Source organism: Nerophis ophidion, linkage group LG06, assembly GCF_033978795.1.
Source record: "Nerophis ophidion isolate RoL-2023_Sa linkage group LG06, RoL_Noph_v1.0, whole genome shotgun sequence".
Classification (NCBI taxonomy): domain Eukaryota; kingdom Metazoa; phylum Chordata; class Actinopteri; order Syngnathiformes; family Syngnathidae; genus Nerophis; species Nerophis ophidion.
This window is the reverse complement of record NC_084616.1, coordinates 43,897,243-43,920,516: the sequence shown is the minus strand read 5'-3', so window position 1 is coordinate 43,920,516 and position 23,274 is coordinate 43,897,243. Positions and strand designations below refer to the sequence as shown.

General features: G+C 40.1%; 1 protein-coding gene across 3 annotated transcripts in view; it reads left to right on the top strand.

Moving 5' to 3' along the window:
• Window positions 1-23,274, top strand: part of LOC133554752 (contactin-3-like) — a 246,167-nt gene that overhangs the window by 140,833 nt on the left and 82,060 nt on the right. For all 3 annotated transcript variants that reach the window (XR_009807197.1, XM_061903853.1, XM_061903854.1), the window contains exons 9-11: window positions 4,878-5,017; window positions 15,692-15,821; window positions 18,439-18,589. Coding sequence is in view for 2 of the 3 variants with exons in the window: in XM_061903853.1 (XP_061759837.1) it covers window positions 4,878-5,017; window positions 15,692-15,821; window positions 18,439-18,589 (421 nt within the window). In the remaining variant the exon portion in view is untranslated. The remainder of the gene's footprint in view (window positions 1-4,877; window positions 5,018-15,691; window positions 15,822-18,438; window positions 18,590-23,274) is intronic.

Sequence of the window (23,274 nt, the reverse complement as noted above, 5' to 3'; positions counted from 1 at the left end):
GACTTCAACACTGATATTTGCAACGAGAGGCGTGATTGGGAAGAATGGCCGCCCGGATCTGAACCTGAGTGGTGTTTTGTTATTGGACTTATGTGCTCGTCACAGATTGTCCATAACAAACACCCAGTTCAAACATAAGGGTGTCCATATGTGCAATTGGCACCAGGACACCCTAGGCCGAAGTTCCATGATCGACTTTGTAGTTGTGTCATCGGATTTACGGCCTCATGTTTTGGACACTCGGGTGAAGATAGGGTTGGAGCTTTCTACCAATCATCACCTGGTGGTGAGTTGGCTGCGATGGTGGGGGAGGATGCTGGTCAGACCTGGCAGGCCCAAACGCATTGTGAGGGTCTGCTGTGAGGGTTTGCATGTCACGGAGGAGGTGCTGGACATTGAGTCTGAGTGGACCATGTTCCGTACCTCTATTGTCGAGGCGGCTGATTGGAGCTGTGGCCGCAAGGTAGTTGGTGCCTGTCGTAGCGGTAATCCTAGAACCCATTGGTGGACACCGGCGGGAAGGGATGCCGTCAAGCTGAAGAAGGAGTCCTATCAGGTTCTTTTGGCTGATAGGACTCCGCAGGCAGTGGACAAGTACCGACAGGCCAAGCGTTGTGCAGTTTTAGCGGTTGCGGAGGCAAAAACTCGGACATGGGAGGAGTTCGGGGAAGCCTTGGAAAAAGACTTCCGGACTGCATCGAAGCGATTCTGGACCACCATCCGCCGCCTCAGGCAGGGGAAGCAGTGCACTGTCAACACCGTGTATGGTGGGGATGGTGTTCTGCTGACCTCGACTGCGGATCTTTCCTCCTCTCTAAGGTTCTCATAGTCATCATTGTCACCGACGTCCCACTGGGTCATTATTGTCACCAATGTCCCACTGGGTGTGAGTTTTCCTACCGAGGATGTCGTGGTGGTTTGTGCAGCCCTTTGAGACACTAGTGATTTAGGGCTATATAAGTAAACATTGATTGATTGATTGATTGATGTTGTGGATCAGTGGAAAGAATACTTCGAAGACCTCCTCAATCCCACCGACACGTCTTCCTATGAGAAAGCAGTGCCTCGGGACTCTGTGGTGGGCTCTCATATTTCTGGGGCTGAGGTTGCCGAGGTAGTTAATAAGCTCCTCGGTGGATGAGACCCGCCCGGAGTTCCTTAAGGCTCTGGATGCTGTGGGGCTGTCCTGGTTGACAAGACTCTGCAGCTTCGCGCGGACATCAGGGGAGGTACCTCTGGATTGGCAGACCGGGGTGGTGGTCACTCTTTTTGAGAAGGGGGACCGGAGGGTGTGTTCCAACTATCGTGGGATCACACTCCTCAGCCTTCCCGGTAAGGTTTATTCAGGTGTACTGGAGAGGAGGCTACGCCGGATAGTCGAACCTCGGATTCAGGAGGAACAGTGTGGTTTTCGTCCTGGTCGTAGAACTGTGGAGTAGCTCTATACTCTCAGCAAGGTTCTTGAGGGTGAATGGGAGTTTGCTCAACCAGTCTACATGTGCTTTGTGGACTTGGAGAAGGCATTCAACCGTGTCCCTTGGGAAGTCCTGTGGGGAGTGCTCAGAGAGTATGGGGTATCGGACCTTTGTCACCGACTCTGTTCATAACTTTTATGGACAGAATTTCTAGGCACAGTCAAGGCGTTGAGGGGTTCCGGTTCGGTGGCCGCGGGATCAGGTCTCTGTTTTTTGCAGATGATGTGGTCCTGATTGTTTCATCTTGCTGGGATCTTCTGCTCTCACTGAATCAGTTCGCAGCCGAGTGTGAAGCGACCGGAATGAGAATCAGCACCTCCAAGTCCGAGTCCATGGTTCTCGCCCGGAAAAGGGTGGAGTGCCATCTCTGGGTTGGGGAGGAGACCCTGCCCAAGTGGACGAGTTCAAGTACCTAGGTGTCTTGTTCACGAGTGAGGGAACTTCGGATCGTGAGATCGACATGCGGATCGGTGCGGCGGTGTCCATAATGAGGACGTTGTATCAATCCGTTGTGGTGAAGAAGGAGCTGAGCCGGAAGGCAAAGCTCTCAATTTACCGGTTGATCTACGTTCCCATCCTCCCCTATGGTCATGAGCTTTGGGTCATGACCGAAAGGACAAGATCACGGGTACAAGCGGCCGACATGAGTTTCCTCCGCCGTGTGGCGGGGTTCTCCCTTAAAGATGGGGTGAGAAGCTCTGTCATCCGGGAGGAACTCAAAGTAAAGCCACTGCTTCTCCACATCGAGAGGAGCCAGATGAGGTGGTTCGGGCATCTGGTCAGGATGCCACCTGAACGACTCCCTAGGGAGGTGTTTAGGGCACGTCCAACCGGTAGGAGGCCACGGGGAAGACCCAGTACACGTTGGGAAGACTATGTCTCCTGGCTGGCCTGGGAACGCCTCGGGATCCCCGGAAAGAGCTGGACGAAGAAGCTGGGGAGAGGGAAGTCTGGGCTTCCCTGTTTAGGCTGCTGCCCCCACGACCCGACCTCGGATAAGCGGAAGAAGATGGATGGATGGATGGATACCAAATTATTGGTATCGGGACAACACTACGTCCATCCATCAGTCTCGCTAATCAAAAAGAGGATAATTATTAAACATGCACATTCAACTTTATTATGTTCCACTTAATCAATACATTCATTAATAATTCCTAACCTTCCATAGGATATATACTAAGTTTCACATCACGTTGACATATTCAGCATGTTTGCTAAGGTAAGGCTATGTTTGATGTAAAAAATCAGATATTGAATAAACAATCACAGCACTCATTGGCTCATGTTACTTTGCATTACAGCATAGCTCCTAATAGGGCTGGGCGATAAGGCTTTTTTTTAATATCGCGATATTTTTAGGCCATATCATGATATATGATATATATCTTGGTATTTTGCCTTAGCCTTGAATGAACACTTGATACATATAATCACAGCAGAATGATGATTCTGTGTGTCTACATTAAAACATTCTTGTTCATACTGCATTATGCTTATTTTGAACTTTCATGCAGAAAGGGAAATCACAACTAAGTCAATTTACCAAAACTTATTTATTAAAGTTATTAGCAAGTGACTTTTCAAATGATGCTACATATTAGCAGTAATGCTACTTTTGGTAGCAACGCTTGTGCCCCACACTTGACAAATTAAAGGTGTCTATTCGACATATTCCCACTTGAAGCCGAACTACCGCCAGACGACGGACCCCGTGGCGTTTTTCTTGGGAATTAATTCTTCCTTCATTTGTTACCAAATTCACATCTTTTTTCGCACCTTCGCAGCACTCCGCGAGCATCACGGCTAACGTTAGCCACGCTGCTACTTCTCTGCTGGGCGAGGGCGTATACGTATGTGATGTTTGACGTGACAGTATGTGACGTGTGTAAGAACCTGTGCTTACACTCTGTGAGAAGGAGACACAAGAAGGATTGGAAAGAGCCTGTAGTGTAATGCCCGCAGCTAAAAACAACTGTGCAAAAATGTATACTCGAATATTACGATATACTCATTTTCTATATCGCACAGAGACAAACCTGTGATATATCGCAAATATCGATATATCGCTCAGCCCTACCTCCTAATACTATTCACATATGGGTATTTAGAACATTCTTATTTTACTCTTAATTTTGTACTCATTGAAAAAATACTTGAACTGACATGTTTGAACTTGTTTTTAACCATTGTATTACTCTATATAGTTTGAAAAGATTCAAGGCGTCCAACGATTCGATTCTGTCTCATAATGGTGCCACTATTGCTCAAAGACGGCATAGCGCTTTTTCATTTTTTTTTCATTCCTTTTTTTATTTATCTCCTTCATTGATGTGCATTTTTGATCAATAGACAATTAAACTATAGCAACTAAATACATATATAGACTCTTATGTTTGAGAAAGAACAGGATGAAGAACATCTTCCTGCCCCTTTCAACACAACAAGTAGTCTTACTTAGTGGATAGCCCAGATTCACATGCTCACAAACCAAACAAATACATCCAAATATGATGAAAACAAACAAAAACCAACAAGTGCAAAACTTCATGAAGTACAAACCGAACAAAAAAAGTAATATACATCTCACGGGATGATATAAAACAAATACAAAACCAGACACAAAATAACTAAAATTATAAATATAAAGCAAAATGGAGACACTTAAGGCTGTCCAATTGATCTTGTCGTTCCTTTTTTGGTATATTTTTTTCAATTGGATTATTTTTCTACAATCTTTTATCTCATTATAAAGAAAATTACATAGTTAAACCCCCACCACTGATATACACATTTGATTTAAAGTTGTCCTTGAATACTGATGTTTGAAATGACCTTTTCTTCTATGCTCTTCATTCTCAGAAGTGATGACAAATATTTTTTGTAAATGCATAGTGCTTTTGTATACATCACCCACTTACAAAAATATACAGTAGAACCTGGATTAACGATCCCCTCTATTTGCAACTTTTTTCGATTTACGAACTTTTAGACCAAGTTAATAGTGTACGAACCATGTCTCTGTGGATAAACGCGGCATTCATGTAGGAATATGGTTTTTGACGTGAAGGACTTTTCTGGTTTTGTTTGTGAGAAGGCACCATAGTGTGTGTGTGTGTGTGTGTGTGTGTGTGCGTGTGTGTGTGTGTGTGTGTGTGTGTGTGTGTGTGTGTGTGTGTGTGTGTGTGTGTTGACAGAGCAGAACATACTGAAGCTTGTTGTTATTGTTTGGACTTTTTTTTATTACACAGAAAGTTGATCCACCACCCCCTTATGTTTTTTGATATACAGTACTGTACAGCACTCAAGGTCAGCAATGGGTTTGCAAGAGTGAATTGCCTGCTGGGCTTGGTCATATGTGGTTAATTAAAGTGTACATTTATTGCATGTGGTTTGTGACAGCTGCACCTCATTTGACTGAGAAGCCTCCGGATGCTCAGAAGACGATTGATGACAGTCTGGTGTGGGAGTGCAAAGCCAGCGCCAAGCCTAAACCCTCCTACCTTTGGTTGAAGAATGGCGAGCCTCTGGACCCGATGGAGGTAACTTATTCTAGCTTTATTCCGATTTCAGGTGCAGCCAGAGAATATATCCAAATACCACAGAAATGTTGGCTTATGATATTGACAATGGTTCTCAACAAGATGTCTTCCAACGTTTTGTGTGTGCCAACTGCTGACAAAGCTTGGTCTCCTGTGTTTTTCACTGCTCCAGCTTGGGATATTTGGTTAGAAGAGAGATCATAAACAGTGCCACGCTTAAGCCAAAAAGCTTAACACGTACTCCTCTGTATTCAGGAGTCATGGTGACTTCAAACTCCTTCGATGTTTAAAGGCCAGTCTGTATTAAATGTGATTGATGTTGTTTTTAGCGGGTCAATATTGCAGTTTGCTCAAAAAAGGAGTACAACTTCATGTTGATATGAAATAATTATTCTGAGTTGCTTGTACTTGGCAAGAAAACATCACGCTGAAATGGATGAATTTCAAGGGAACTAAATTTGGCATCAAAAGAGAGTATGTGTGCACATTTGCAAATAATCCAAAGAGATGTCCATTTTTTTCTTGTCAGCTACCAAAGACATTGCCGACAATTAAGCACTCTGTTGCTCACAAGACTAAATGTCTTTCTCTTTCTGAAAACCCCAGTGGTTGACCGGGAAATGTTTTAAAAAGACAAATGAGTTGATAATATTTGGAAATTAAAAGCATTTTAATTAGAGCACTATAAATCACAATGATCACACATTGGGGAAAAACTTGTGGATTTGTGTAACTCACAAAGTTCACATACAGCATTAATTTATTTAACCAATGAGCTTTTGACTTGACAATACCTTGGCATTTATCCATCGATCCATCCATTTTCTACCGCTTGTCCCTTTTGGGGTCGCGGGGGGTGCTGGAGCCTATCTCAGCTGCATTCGGGCGGAAGGCGGGGTACACCCTGGACAAGTCGCCACTTCATCGCAGGGCCAACACAGATAGACAGACAACATTCGCACTCACATTCACACACTAGGGCCAATTTAGTGTTGCCAATCAACCTATCCCCATGTGCATGTTTTTGGCGGTGGGAGGAAGCCGTAGTACCCGGAGGGAACCCACACAGTCACGGGGAGAGCATGCAAACTCCACACAGAAATATCCTGAGCCCGGGATTGAACCCAGGACGACACAGGACTTTCGTATTGTGAGGCACATGCACTAACCCCTCTGCCACCGTGCTACCCTTGGCCTTTACTGATTTGCAATTTCTAACACTTCCTTTAGGGATTCCAGACGTCTGCTATTTAGCAGAATCCCGCTATTCATCCCGCGAAAGTGGTATTTTTGGGGGGATTTCCATATAAAACCGTTAACTTGGCCGCTCTCCATTGCACTGTGGTTAGTTGACTGCCTCGAGATAGCCACGCTACCAGGCCGAGTACATTGCGAATACAGCCTACACTAACTGACTTTTTCATGCTTTCACGTATGTTACTAGTTAACTGGTATGTCCATCCTGTTTAAATGTGTCCGATTATAGTGGACACGTCCCTCTAGCACAGGGGTATCAAATGCACAGCCCGAGAGTCGGATCAGGCCCACGAACTGGTTTCATCTGGCCCGCGGGGTGAGTGTGCTAAGTATAAAAATCAACCTGAAATTTTTTAATGAAAGAAACCGCTGTTTAAATGTGTCCATTTGACGTCGCATTAGCAATTATTGGTGTCTTTGTAGATGATGCTACATATGTAGAAAATAAACCACATAATGATAGCACATCAGTCAAGGAAAATGATCAAACTACATAAATATAATACTGTAATTTGATTTTGATATAAGTTTTTAAACTTGATACATTGAAAATTAACACCAATGAGTTGTCTGATGAATATTATCACATCATTTATTCAGAAAATATAAATAAGGACAAATAAAGATAGAATACTATAAACCACAACATTTAAGTGTAAAAAAACAACAACATTGTGATTTGTACAATTTTAGAATGTGCTTTTTCTAGTTTTAAACAAAGAAAATAATCCAAAGCCGGTTTATTTGTATGTTATCGTGCCGTGATTTTACCTGTTCGACCCACTTGGGAATAGATTTTTCTCCATCTGGCCCCCGATCTGAAATGAGATTGACACCCTTGCTCTAGCAGGAACAACCTGTTGAGAGTATTGCATACTCACATTTATGCTGGTGTCGTAGTGGTGATGTTTTTGGAGCTAGTGATGAAAAATCGAAGAGTGAATGCTTGGAATGAGACAAACAAATCCCAAGTTTGGACTGAGTTCTAGTATAAGTTAACCAGTGAGGCGGCAAAGAGGATGAAAGTAGTTAGTAGATCACGGCAAAAATTAAGAATTATTTCATGAATATATTGCTGTTGACAGGTAGATATTCCATTCATCCATTTTCTACCGCTTGTCCCTTTCTGGGTTGTGGGGGGTGCTGGAGTGTACATCAGCTGCATTCGAGCGGATGGCGGAGTACACCCTGGACAAGTCGCCACCTCATTACGGGGCCAACACAGATAGACAGACAACATTATGTATTTTAATTTTAATCGTGATTTACAACACTAAACCCACTAACTTGTACTAGATCTAGTGCTAGATTGCCAAAGTTGCCTTAAAAGCACTAAAAAATATTATCATGAATTTATTAAGGTTACATGTAATACAAAGCTTATTCTTCAATGAATGCAATCTTACATCCACAACTTCAACAAAATATTAAGAGTTTTTACAATTACAATATTTGTTAGCAAATATAGCCATCATATCCCATGTATTTTTGAAATTCCTTATAGTGATGGGTAGGGGTGTAACGGTACACAACAATTTCGGTTCGGTACATACCTCGGTTTAGAGGTCACGGTTCGGTAAATTTTTGGTACAGTAAGAAAACAACAACATATAATTTTTTTGTTTATTCATTTACCAAATTTGTAAACACTGGCTTTATCCTTTTAACATTGGGAACACTATAATAATTCTGCCCATGTTTTTCAACATTAAACTGCCTCAAACTTTTCTTCTACATATAAAAAGTGCAACATAAACAGTTTCAAGTCAACTCTTCATGTTTAATTTATCACAGCATTTGGGAAGCCTATTGTTTATTTTTATTATTGAAATGTTATATTTTTATCAACATGTGATAGCAGGGACCCTGTCATTCAAAGATTTTCTGTCCATAACACACACGCACGCATGCACACACACGCGCGCGCACACACACACACCGCAAAATGAGCTAACATTACGCTAAAAGCTAATTTGCCTTCACCTCAAGACAGAACTGCGAGCGAGCTGAGCTGCAGTTTTAGTTTCTAGAAGGTCAACAGGCTCATAGTGATGTTACTAGTAGTTGACTGGGAGGTGTTTATTATCATTTGGGGAGAGTACGCTGCCTTATGCTCACCTGCTAAACACCTATCTGCTCGACGCTGAAGCATTTACTACATGCGCTCTGAATACGCACTGCGGATTGGCTGTTACCGCTCTGAATATGTACTGCTGATTGGCTGTTACCGCTATATATGTAACTAATCGGATGATTGTGTGGGTGGGACACTGCTGGGTGCTGAAACAGAGGCAGAAGAAGCAAAGCAGCTTGTTAAGACTTTAGCTTAGAAACTTGTTCGGTACACACCCGTACCGAAACGGTTCAATACAAATACACGTACCGTTAGAGCCCTAGTGATGGGGTGAAGAGATTTTCTCAAATCTAAAACAAAACACTGAATTAATGAAATAAACTATGGATTCTGTTCATTTTGGGATGTCCAATATTGATATGGGGAAGATTTTTTCTCAACAAAAACAATTAACTACTGATGTTGTGGTGCAGTCATGAAAACAAAGTGTGGCCTGTAAGTTTAAAACATCTATTAGATGGAAACCATCGGTAAGTTTTCTTAATTTTTTACAGAATCTCTATGTAGAAGCATCGTAAAAATGGTAAAACCTCTTCAACTTCAGGCGGTGATGCCCCAAAAGAGCCCCCTTAACCCCCAGCTAATATTTTTCAATTCTTTTTTTTATTACCTCACTGACAGGATTCCTGTTCCTTAAACCTATGAACTTTCATTCTATGGGAAAGCTAACATGCAGTCAAGGCATTGACTACAGGATTACATTGCATGCCCCTACCTGTATATTAACTTCACTGGGGATGGAGATAAGATTTCAAACTTGTTCACTGGCATGATTAAACCCCACAGCAAAGAGCTGTATTTAATATTTAATCTTGTGTTCATTTGTATTAGTTATCTTTAAGTTCTTTTAAGTCCTTAACCAAGCCCCCATGATTGATTTGTAAGTAACTCTGTAAACTTTCATTGGCCGCCTGCCCAGGTTACACATTCTCTGTATATGTGACTATATTAATGAGTTGGGGTGTTACCATTTTCAAAATGCCACCGTCAACAGGACCAGCAGTAAATCAATTTCCAAACCCAAAGGTCAACGGTGTAAAGAGGGAGAAGAGAAGTGGGCGCCAAGGCGAGAATTTGTTATTCCTCATTAGAATGGATCAGTCCTCATCTTGCTGTTTATTCTGTCTTTTATCTCACTCTCTCTTGGGTTCTCCTTGGGTCTCTTTCAAGCCTCCGCCCTATTCTCCCCCGTCTTTCTCTGCCTTCCTGGCACGCTGCGGTGGAATAAAATGGCTCCAAGGAGGGCTGTCACTTTAAAATGTCACCTGAGTGAAACAAGGACCCACTCACTCTCAACTCTTACTTCCTGGCTAGTGTGTACCTTTAGTCAATGGACTCACTAAAAAGTGAGGTGCGCTATAGGGCTGCAATTAACGATTATTGTAATAGTCGATTTGTCAACAATTATCTGGATAATAACTGGTAAATGGGTTATACTTGTATAGCGCTTATCTACATTCAAGGTACTCAAAGCGCTTTGACACTATTTCCACATTCACCCATTCACACACATTCACACACTGATGACGGGAGCTGCCAGGAACCCTCAGGTTACTGGCACGGCTCTTCTACCAACTGAGCCACGACGTTCTTCAGCGTACACATATTTAATGGCTCTAATTTTTCCATCAACTTCTAAATGCAACAAAGATGACTTAAAGTTAAAGTTTAAGTACAAATGATTGTCACACACACACTAGGTGTGGTGAATTTACTATCTGCATTCGACCCATCCCCATGTTCACCCCCTGGGGGGTGAGGGGAGCAGTGAGCAGCAGCGGTGGCCACGCTCGGGAATCATTATTTTTATTAGTTCATTCATAAATATGTATTTAGACTGGAACTGTGCTGCTCAATCAGCTGTTACAAAAATTACAACTACTTTTACAATGTTGTCCATTTAAAATCAGAATTAAAAATATAATAATAATCCCCGAAAGGGAATTAAGATTTTCAGCACAATCCCATTCAAAGACAAACATTACAGGGAGACAGAAAAGGATCGCTGACCGGTCTGCCAACCTCCGGTGACACTTACAAAAAAAGTGAGAAACATCCATCCATTTTCTACTGCGTGTTCCTTTCGGGTCGGAGGGGTTCTGGAACCTACCTCATATGCATTGGGCGGAAGGGGTTGTACACCCTGGACAAGTCGCTACCTCATCGCAGGGCCAACGCAGATAGACAGACAACATCCATACTCACATGCACACACTTGGGCCAATTTAGTGTTGCCAATCAACCTATCCCCAGGTGCATGTTTTTGGAGGTGAGAGGAAGCCGGAGTACCCGGAAGGGAACCCATGCAGTCATGGGGAGAACATGCAAACTCCACACAGAAAGACCCTGAGCCCAGGGATCGAACCCAGGACCTTTGTATATATAGGTCTAAACAGGTAAACGAAAAAAAAAAAAAAATCAGTTTGAGCCTGGGCCTGTGGAGGAGGTCTAGACTGAGGCTAAGGGGGGGGGGGGGGGGGGGGGGACGGACTCATAGCCATAGCACACATAAACATGTGTGTAAGAGGGTTACATCAACATACAAAAAGGACATTAAAGACATTAAAAGAGCAGAGTTGATGCAACCAGCTACTTCTACACTCAGCCATAAAAGTAAAACAACAACAACAACAACAACAAGAGCACAGAGCTCCTGCCAACAGCAAGCCACTAAAGCGGCGCCATCTTGGTAAAAAAAAAAAAAGGGAAGGCTAACAGTTAAAATAGCAGTAATGAAAACAAACAACAAAACACAAAATCTAACTTACTCGAAAAGAAAGTTAGCAGTTTGTGAGGTTTAAAAAGCTGCACATTGGTTTGTATATTGACTAATGATTAACTCTTAATGCGCATGCGGTTCGTTGGTAAAGTGACTTTTTTCACGACATTGCAAATTGACACTGCTTTAAAACATTATTCTATTGATGTAGACACAGTTTAGCTGGCTGACTTTGGCTACATTTATAGTTAAAGTTATTTTTCACACAACTTTGTCTCACTCTTGTTAGCTACACTGCAAAAAGTCATTTTTCAAAAAACAAGAAAATAAATACAAAAGTTAGGGGCATTTTACTCAAACTCAGCAAAATTATCTGCCAATAGAACAAGAAAATTTGGCTTGTCAAGACTTTCCAAAACAGGTAAAATTAGCTAACCTCAATGAACCCAAAAATACCTTAAAATAAGTATTTTCTCACTAATAACAAGTGCATTTTTCATGATAGAAAAAAACAAATTTGACACCGTTTTTCTCAATATGTTGCAAAATATGCTTAAATTAAGTAAATTCTAGTGCCATTACGACTGTACAAAAAGACATCATCGCGCCAAGTACGTGCTCCTTCAGTCAATTAGTGCGCGAGGAACATATATATATGTATATGTATATGTATGTAAATAAATAATTAAATACTATATATATATATATATATATATATATATATATATATATATATATATATATATATATTTATTTATTTATTTACAGCCTCTGGATCTTTCTGTGTGGAGTTTGCATGTCCTCACCGTAACTGCGTGCGTTCCCTCCGGGTACTCCAGCTTCCTCCCACCTCCAAAGACATGCACCTGGGGATAGGTTGATTGGCCCTAGTGTGTGAGTGTGAATGTTGTCTGTCTATCTGTGTTGGCCCTGCGGTGAAAGGATGACTTGTCCAGGGTGTATCCCGCCTTCCGCCCGATTGTAGCTGAGATAGGCACCAGCACCCCCCGTGACCCCAAAGGGAGTAAGCGGTAGAAAATGGATGGATGGATGGAACACACACACACATATATACATGTATATATATACATATACATACATACATAATATATATATATATATATATATATATATATATATATATATATATTATGTATGTATGTATATGTATATATTTTTTATTTATTTATTAATTGTTTTATTTTATTTATTTATTTACACCCCGGACCCCGACCAAATTTGTTTTTATTGATATTTTGAGAATTTATCAAAAATGTGCATTAACTATTTCTGTTCAAAATTGTTTGAAATGTCACATGTTAAATGTTTAAATATTAGTTTGCTGTACTTTGCCAACTGTACTACTATATGAGTATGTACGTGCTGTATTGTTTCATTGAAAATATAACGGAAAAGTCCATTTGGCTGCTATCTGTTTTAATTATGAGACACAATGGTGTCAAAGTCATGATTTTTTTTTTTATTTCATGCTTGAAATAAGAAATTCTTACTTTGAAAAAGCAGTTTTATACTTGTGAGTGTTGATGACACAGCTTTTCAACAGTTGATATTCTACTTTCAAGCATGTTTTACTCAATATAGGTCATAAAATCTCAGCAACAAATCTTAGAACCAAAACACTTAAAACAAGTAAAACACAAAATCTGCTTAGTGAGAAGAAGTATCTTATCAGACAGAAAATAAGCAAATATCACCCTTATTTGAGATATTCAATCTTACTTTGATTTCAGTTTTTGCAGTGTAGCTAACTCGCAAGGTAAAAGCTAACAGTACTCTTACACCGGCTGTGTCCGCATTCTCACCCTAAATGTCCAAAATCATGTCTCCGCTTTAAATGCTCGCATATCACAGATGTACTGCCATAAAAACAAGATCAAGAATAAGAAGAAATATCCAAACACTTTACATGTTATTCCCTGGCAATGTTTTTGCGAGTGACCCGTTTCCTCCTGGAAAAACACAAGCGATGACGTCACGACTATTTTCGACAAATATATATGTCAGCGACAAATTTTATTGTCGACAAGGTCGACTAATCGTTGCAAACCTAGTGCACAGTAGAGTCAAGCTTAATTAATGTTGCAGACAAATCCCACTATTAGTCTCCAGTGTTACAGAGATGGTGATATAGCCAACCACTTTATCAGGGCATCGGGTACAGACCACCATAGTGTGACGCCAACTCATGCACTTACAAAGATCTCTTTAATCTCTGTCACCCCCCTGGGCCTTTTCACTATGTAACCTAAAAGGAACCATCTTTCATCTATTCAAAGTCACAGTGACACTCTCTTCCATGAACAACACAAATATACAGTACTGTATACACTCTTTTTTGAGGCCCCAAACCAAGAAGATTGCTTTGTTTTATTTGGAAACCTCAGCTTATCCATTCTTACCCAGAACTCCCCCAGGCGCCAAGTCACCAGTGTGCCCGTTATGTGACTGAGCTTTAGATCTGGCCCCGGTTTGAAAATCCTCTGCTGTGCTACTGACAGATATGAAGCAACTGACATTTCAAGTGTCATCTCTGCCATGATTCCAGATGACAGGCATGTGTGACAGGCCGCTTGGAACTACTGTACTTTGTCGGTGACATGAAACGGCCCAGCAATATATTTAGTGGGTTAGGGTTGCTGCACTTCCCAATTGATTGTAGTATAGGGGTAGCTCATCTGAGATAGGGGAAATTGTGTCGAATCATGTTTAAATAAAACACCTCAATAGCCCAAACTTGTAGCATATTCCTGTATAATTTATTTGAGGTTTAATGTGAAACACTGCCTGATAATGTACTTACAATGTCAGGCAGTGGGTGGGTACATCTATTCTCCATGGGTCCATTAAGACTGAAGAAAATGAGCTGTACTGTATTTTCAATTATAAAAACCCCCAGGAGCGAGAACATGTGTGGCTAACATTTGAATTAAATCAGGTTATTCATCAGATCGAACTTTTAACTGTCTGAATTTAGCTTAAATTACCTTCCTCTATGTAATTTGTGCGCTGGTATTAGTGACTGTGTTGCTATAGTCGCGCCAATTTTGCTAGTTTCCTTTGGATTTTTTACATAAATTCAAAGGTCAGTTCAGCAAAGTAATATATCACTACATAATGTATTGTCTGAGTCTGTGTGTATACACCTCAGTAAGAATCAAGATACATGTACAACCGAAAACAGTTATAATGTCTATTGCCTGGCGTTGAGAAAGAGGGATACTAATAACTGCTGATTTTGCAGATATCGCTCAGGCAGTCCCAACAGTAGTCCCAGGATGACCTTTTGTTTCAGTTTTAGTTTAGTTATTCAACCATTTCAACATGCAAATAGGATTACAGATTACTTAAAATGTCCAGTTATTTTTTTTCATCTTTTGTCACTATTCATTTTACCTGTCAGTGTCTGTGCTGTCTGCTTGTATTTGTGTTGGACTTTGTCTTTTCTATTGTTACCGAATTACATTATTTTAGTTTTGTTTAGATTCCAAGATAATAAATTTTTTTATCAAACCATCTATTTATATTATTAGTTTCCTGCATATTTTATCTTGAATAGAATAAAATACAATAGAATAGAATTGAAAGTACTTTGGGGGAAATTCAGCACCACAGTTTGCTCACAATAGAACATAATAATAATAAATAATACATAACCCATCCATCCATCCATCCATTTACTACCGCTTATTCCCTTTTGGGGTCACAGGGGGCGCTGGCGCCTATCTCAGCTACAATACATGAATATTATAGATATATTATACATATATTCTACATTTAAGTGCAGTCAAGGAACATATGCATTATACAGTCTAATGGCTGTCGGTATGAAGGACCTCCTGTGTCGTTCAGTGTTACATTTTGGGAGTCTGAGCCTTCCACTGAACGTGCTCATTCTCTCCACAAGGTCCGAGTGTAGTGGGTGGGAAGTGTTGTCCATTCTAACAACTCTAACAAAATGCAATAGCATCATCTGCAAACAATTCTAACTTGAAGTCTTTGGTGACTTTACAGGTGTCATTAATATAGAGACTGAACAGTTTTGGTCCCAGTCTTGACCCCTGAGATAAACCACAACATATAGTTATGCCTTCATATTTAGGGTTTCCGAGCTTGATGTATTGCTTCTTGTTTCTTAAGCAGCTTTTTAACTAGTTCAACACCAAACCTCTAATGCTAGACATGTATTTATTTTTTTGTTAAGATTTTATGATTACTTGTATCATTATGTGAGCTGCACACTGTTTGCAGTCTACAGCAGTCATAGTTCATTCAGTTATTTTGATTAGTGCCATGGATGTTGAAATGTTAGCTTTGTATCCATATTGGCTATCTATAAGTAACTTATACTGCTAAGTTACTTTTGTTTACACATTTTTCTAACCTTGTTTTGAATAATGTTCAATAATGTTAAATTTTGGAGGCGAAAAGACTGATACGGACGTTTTGTTTTAAAAAATGTAGTACTGCATTCAGTTTGTCTGTATATTTACATGTGTTGGTAAATATTGGTATATGTGTGTGTGTGTCCATGTGTGTCAAACAGGACAGAATTCAGGTGAATAACGGAGTATTAACCATCAGTAGCCTAAATCTGGCTGACATCGGAATGTACCAGTGTGTGGCGGAGAACAAGCATGGCAGAGTCTACACCAATGCTGAGCTTGGAGTCACAGGTAAGATGATGCTTTCCATTTCTCAGATTAGACTGAATTTTTCACATTAGACCAGGGGTGTCAAACTCATTTTAAATCGGGGGCCACATGGAGAAAGATGTACTCCCAAGTGGGCCGGACTAGGAAAATCCCTGCACGATAACTTAAAAATAAAGACACCTTCAGATTGTTTTCTGTGTTTAAAAATAGAAGAAGCACATTCTGAAAATGTACAAATCATAATGTTGTTGTTTTTTTACACTTACATGTTGCGGTTAATAGTATTCTATCTTTATTTGTCGTTATTTATATTTTCTAAAGGAATGATGTGATAATGTTCATCAGTCAACTCAATGGTGTTCATTTTCAATCAATCAAGATAAAAAAATATCAAAATCAAATTACAGTATGCCATGTATGTAGTTTGATCATTTTCCTTGATTGATGTACTAACATCATGTGGTTTATTTTGTACATATGTACCATCTTCTACAGCAGGGTTTGCCAACCTTTACCACTCAAAGAGCCATTTTGACCCGTTTCACAAAATAAAGAAAACTATGGGAGCAACAAGATTCTTTTGAAATTTAAAATGAAATAACAGCGTACAAAGTTTTGTTTTGCTTTGTGCTATGTATTAACCAGGGGTTTCAAACAAAAGACCCGCACCTTAATATGAAAAGTTAATATTAGTGCGAGTTTTATTTGAATGCCGCTTGACAACATCACATTTGCCAACCATCTAAATTTTTCCGGAAGACTACCAAGTTTCAGAGCAACCTTTCTCTCGACAGTCTGTTGGTTTTCACCCAAACAACAATAATAAGGGCGTGCTATGATGACAATGCGTTTAGCGCCCTCCACAACCGTAACAAACAGCTTACCAGCCCATTCGTATGTTGTATGTGGCTTCTGCAGACACACATAAGCGACTGTAAGGCATACTTACTCAACAGCCATACAGGTTACATTGAGGGTTGTGATATAAACAACTTTAACACTCTTACTAATATGCGCCACACTGTGAACACACACCAAACAATAATGACAAACACATTTCGGGAGAACATCCGCACTGTAACACTTTATAAACGCAACATGATAAATACCCAGAATCCCTTACTCTTCCGTGCTCCATTATACACCCCCGCTAGCACCAAACCCCGCCCACCTCAACCGACGCACAGAAAGTTGTTTATATCACAACCCTCAGTGTAACCTGTATGGCTGTTGAACAACTATGCCTTGCAGTCGCTTGTGCGTTGAGTCAGCAGCCGCACACTAGATTTAGCCGGCCTGCACTTAGATAGCATAGTATTAAAGCGGACGCTACGACATGGTCGAGAGGGCGTTTAAGGGGTTGCCATCACGGCACGGCCTCAATATTGTTGTCTGGGTGAAAATCTGCGAATGTTATCCTGGGGAGATTTCTGGGAAAGGCAATGAAATTTGGAAAACATCCTGGTAAAATGGGGGGTTCGGCAAGTATGCAGCTGAGCCACATCAGAGTGATACAAGAGCCGCGGGTTGCCGACCCCTGATCTACAGAGATACAAATAATTGCTATTGCAACATCCAGTAGACACATGTAGAAGAGCTGTTTCTTTCATTTAAAAATGTCAGGTTAATTTGTATACTTAGCAAACTTATCCCGCGGGCTGGATAAAACCTGTTAGCGGGCCTGATCCGGCCCGCGGGCCGTGGGTTTTTCACCCCTGCATTAGACGGTAATTGTTCTGCCCAACACTCGTGAGGTTTTTAAAAAAGAAACGGGTAACACATTGCATAATCCAGGTATGTTTAAAGTGTGGCATCACCCACTCCTTGAAAATCAGATTTCCGGGTGCCTGTTTTGTGCTGGGGTTTTTGATCTCCCCAGAATGTGTTGGGGTTTTCACCAGAGGAGTCACAAATATTTTGAAATGCTAACAAAATTATATGTATAGTAGTTACTTCGGATTGGGACCTCCGTAGCTTTAACCTAAAATAACAAATTCTCTTCAGCATATACTGTTCATGGTGTTTCGCACCGAGACAAGAAATAATAACGAGGTGCAATGCGTTAAAGAAAAGCGTATCGCGGTGTATGTTTTTGTGTAGGCTTACTCAAACTGCCATGTATTGGCAGGTGCTCAGCTATGTCTGTGGCACTGGTGTCTGTGTAAACTTTGAACAGCTTTCTGCAGAGTGAGTGCATACAAAGCAGTGTCTCAGTAATTGAGGCCTAAAGGAGCAAGAACGAAACCTCCCTCTCATTTTGTGTTCTTTCATTTGTGCTTCACAGCCCCCATTCTTAATGCATAAAGTCCTTTTTTAAGGGAAATGCATGTAACTGGAAAACCCACTTTCTTTCAAATTAAATATCCTCTTAAAAATGATTGTGGATGTGTCTGTCTTGTGTGCAAGGAAGTGTATACGAGCATGAAAAAGAGAAGACTAGCAGCCGGCTACCATGATGAATGATGATAAAGTGACCTGCATGTTTTTCGGATGCGTTTCCACAGTCATTTACATCATAGCTGCATCCCCTGCCTTCCACTTCTTCAGTTCCCTGACAGTAGATCAAACCATGTCTCTCATTCTCCTTCTCATGTGTATTTCTCTATTCTTACATTCCTCTATTTTGTATTTTTTTCAGCCATTGCTCCAGACTTCTCCCAGAATTTGTTGAAGACCCAGACTCTGGCCCGACAGAGTGGTGATGTCCTGATCGAATGCAAGCCCAAGATGTCTCCCTGGGGTGTGATTTCATGGAGGAAAGGAAAGGAAGCTTTAAGAGAGAGTCACAGGTACTGGCTTTCTTCGTGCTCAACGTCGACTAAGCGTTGGCTCTCTTACTTGGAAAAGTGCATACCATCGACGTGTTATTTGACTTTTGCCTACTTGATATTCATGGTGACAAAATGCAAAGGACAGGCCTACCGCAGACGCAGTACAATTTGAATTGCATAACCTATTCTGCACGCCACCACTTTCCCCATTGCATTCCACATTTTATCTTTAACTCAATTGTTCTGAGGCCTCCTGGCTGTGCTAGGAGCTGGTTTCTACACTGTTTGTATAAGGTAATTGGCCATTCCGAGACTGCTGATCCATCAGCTCATTAGCCCCATGTAAGGTCTGCAGGGTTATTCGAACTCAAGGCGGATGATGATGCAGGCAACCAGTGAGACAGACGAAATAGGCGCAATCCCCAAAAGGGACGATCAATGGCATGCTGCTGAATAACATACCTTTTTCTCTGATAGTGGATGTGGCACCCAGGGAACAAGCTGGACACCTTGTTTTATTAGAAATCAGGTTGTGCAAATCAATGCGATACTAGTGAGCAGGGAAAGACAAGAACGATAAAGTGTTAATCAGACATTGCTCCCAAGGAGGAGATAATTATCGGATGTCCATTTGGTGAATGAGCAGGAGTCTTTGAATTTCCTCATTGGGAAAGATGCAGCAGATGATAGCTTTTTTTAACCTACACATGGAAATTCAAGCATTTCCTAGTAGATTAAAATACTTTACTTTTTGTTCATTACAAATAGATTTATACATTTGATATATCAAGTGTCTTTTCAGAACATACAACTGTACCATTATCTTTTGGCCGGGAGCGCTAACATAACTTGGCCGATAATATAATAAATAATTCATTAATCAAATCGAATGATAAATGAAAATTTTCCATCTGTGCATTGCTCTCAAAATCTTGTCAACCATTCACAATTATTGTTTCTGTTGGTGGAGGTGGGACCACTAGATTGCATACATCAGTGGTTTTCAACCTTTTTTCAGTGATGTACCCCCTGTGAACATTTTTTTTTATTCCAGTACCCCCTAATCACAGCAAAGCATTTTTGGTTGAAAAAAAGAGCTAAAGAAGTAAAATACAGCACAATGTCATCAGTTTCGGATTTATTAAATTATATAACAGTGCAAAATATTGCTCATTTGTAATGGTCTTTCTTGAACTATTTGGAAAAAAAGATGTAAAAATAACTTAAAAACTTGTTGAAAAATAAACCAGTTATTCAATTATAAATAAAGATTTCTACACATAGAAGTAATCATCAACTTAAAGTGCACTCTTTGGGGATTGTAATAGAGATCCATCTGGATTCATGAACTTAATTCTAAACATTTCTTCACAAAAAAATAAATCTTTAACATCAATATTTATGGAACATGTCCACAAAAAATCTAGCTATCAACATTGAATACTGCATTGTTTTATTTATTTCACAATTTATGAATTTACATTCATATTTTGTTGAAATGTTATTCAATAAATATATTTATACAGGTTTTTTGAATTGTTGCTATTTTTAGAAAATCTCACGTACCCCTTCGTAAACCTTCAAGTACCCCAAGGTGTACGCGTACCCCCATTTGAGAACCACTGGCATACACCATGGGTGTCAAACTCATTTTAGCTCAGAAACATGGGGGGTAATGTATTTCCACGCAGGCTGAATTTATAAAATTATGGCAAAATATTAAAAAAATAAATAATAAAAACTTCAAAATTGTTTTTTTTTGTCTCGGTTTGGCTAAAAATAGAATAAGCACATTCTGAAAATGTACATATTACAAATACCCCTCTTGGCAAAAAACTTCAAGTTAGTCAAGAATTCTCAGGAAAAAATTGATGCAGTTTCAAAAACATTATGAAGAACACAAACTTAGACTTGTGTCTGTATATTTACATAGCAATTAAAGCACTTCCTCGTCAGGATTATCATGTTGGAAGTTCACCATTAGAAATATTTGAAAAAGCAATCGAATGTTTCCTCAAACCACCACATTGGTGCAATTTCAAAATCAAATAAGTGTCAGGTGCCCTCATAAAAAATAACATTACCTTAAATGTCTCTGCATTCAGTTCTGGTTTTAGCTAAGTCAGCTGGGACTGAACAACATTAAAAGCAGACTGCAGGGGCCCAAAGGTTTGCGCTATTGCAGGGGATGAACATCATCTGCATAAAATTGGAACGCAGCATCCGACACATTGTCACAGAGATTATTTACTTTGATGGAAAACCACAATGCATTTTTTTCCATAACTTGAGTTGATTTATTTTGGAAAACCTTGTTACATTGTTTAATGCATCCTGCGGGACATCACAACAAAAGTAGGCATAATAATGTGTTAATTCCACGACTGTATGTATTGGTATCGGTTGATATGGGAATCGGTAATTAAGAGTTGGACAATATCGGTGGTATAGCTCAGATGGTAGAGTGGCAGTGCCAGCAACTTGAAGGTTCCAGGTTCGATCCCCACTTTCTACCAACATAGTCACTGCCGTTGTGTCCTTGGGCAAAGCATTTTACCCACCTGCTCCCAGTGCCATCCACACTGGTTTAAACTTAGATATTGGGTGGCTTTGAGTCACTAGTGAAAAGCGCTGTATAAATATGATTCACTTCACTTCACTTCACAATATCGGATATTGACAAAAAAGTCATTATCGGACATCTCTAATGATAAATGAATGTGTTGTGGCAGTTGCTTAAGTCACCAAGTGGCTTGAGGAAACACTTTGTTGCTTTTCCAAACACATTCTTAAAGGCCTACTGAAACCCACTACTACCCACCACGCAGTCTGATAGTTTATATATCAATGATGAAATATTAACATTGCAACACATGCCAATACAGCTGGTTAAGTTTACTAAATTACAATTTTAAATTTCCCGGGACTTTCTTCTTGAAAACGTCGCGTAATGATGACGTGTAAGCGTGACGTCACGGGCTGTTATGAATATGAGCGTTGCGTACACACACAACTAAAAGTCGTCTGCTTTAACCGCATAATTACACAGTATTTTGGACATCTGTGTTGCTGAATCTTTTGCAATTTGTTCAATTAATATTGGAAAAGTCAGAGTAGAAAGACGGAGTTGGGAAGCTTTAGCCTTTAGCCACACAAACACACGGTGATTCCTTGTTTAAAATTCACGGAGTTGAAACTTTACTATGGATCACAGCGGACATGGATCCCGACCACTTGTCAACCAGCAGGTTTCGGTGAGAAAATTGTGGTCAAAAAGTCGCCACTTACTGGATATCAGCTGAGCTTGCGCCTCCCGTACAGCTGCCGTCAACACCCGGCCCTGGACGTACACTTCCGACTATCAGGTACTGTTAAACTCATTAAAACACTAGCAACACAATAGAAAGATAAGGGATTTCCCATAATTATCCTAGTAAATGTCTCTAAAAACATATGAATCCGTCCCAATGCAACGCGATTGCCATCGCGTTTTTTTTTTCTAGTCCGTCGCTATCAATATCTTCAAACACGAATCTTTCATCCTCGCTCAAATTAATGGGGAAATTGTCGTTTTCTCGGTCTGAATAGCTGTCTTTGTTGGAGGCTCCCATTAAAATCAATGTGAATATATGAGGAGCCATCAACATGTGACGTCATCGTCTGCGACTTCCCGTAGAGGCAGGACTTTTCTCCAGTTGCGAACTTTATCGTCGATTTTCTCTACTAAATCCTTTCAGCAAAAATATGGCAATATCGCGAAATGATCAAGTATGACACATATAATGGACCTGCTATCCCCGTTTAAATAGGAAAATCTCATTTCAGTAGGCCTTTAAATGATAAATTGCTAACATGATGATGCTAAACAAGAAGTGCCTAACATTTGATGGCTTTGTAGATATACTGAGACAAAGTCTAAGTTCATTGTGTTCTTCATGGTGTTTTTGAAATCGCACCAATTTTTTCCCCTGAATTTTAACTAGCAAAATGTTTTGCCAATTGGATTTGTTGTATTTTATGTAATGAGTACATTTTTTGAATGTGCTTGTTCTATTTTTGGCCAAAGTAAAACAAAAAACACGATCAGAAGCTGTCTTTATTTTGAAGTTATCATGCCATTGTTTTACCAGTTTGGCTCACGTAGGAATAGATTTTCCACCATGAGGCTCCGTAATTAGAATGAGTTTGACGCCCCTTGTCTATATTAGGATTAAAATAGCGCCTAATTTAGTATCAAAATAATGATGACAGCACAATTGTCAAAATTAGCTACATTTATTGTCGGCCCATGCTTAAATTCATATGGCTGTATGGTCTTTCAATAAGACATCGTGTCAATTTTGACTGAAAGATGCTACTAAATTAAATTCCTCGCTGTACAAAATGTTAAATCCAAGCTCTTTTTGCTGTTCCTCTTTCAGGCACCGTGTCAAAAGCAGGTGTGTTCTCGAGAAGCCTCTCATTTATCAAACTGTGTGTATATCATTCAGTGATGCATTCCCATGTACTGTTTATGAATTATTGTCACGTATGGAGGAAAGTGCCAGCAGGAGGCAATGAACAACTTCTGCAACCCACACCGGTTCAGATTTTTCATTTGATATGGGATTAATTGCTAGGCTGGCTCAGCAGCTTTTCTATACTCAGATATCCATCCTGATCACTGTGTGGATGTGGTTTAGTCATATCTCACGTCTCCCCAT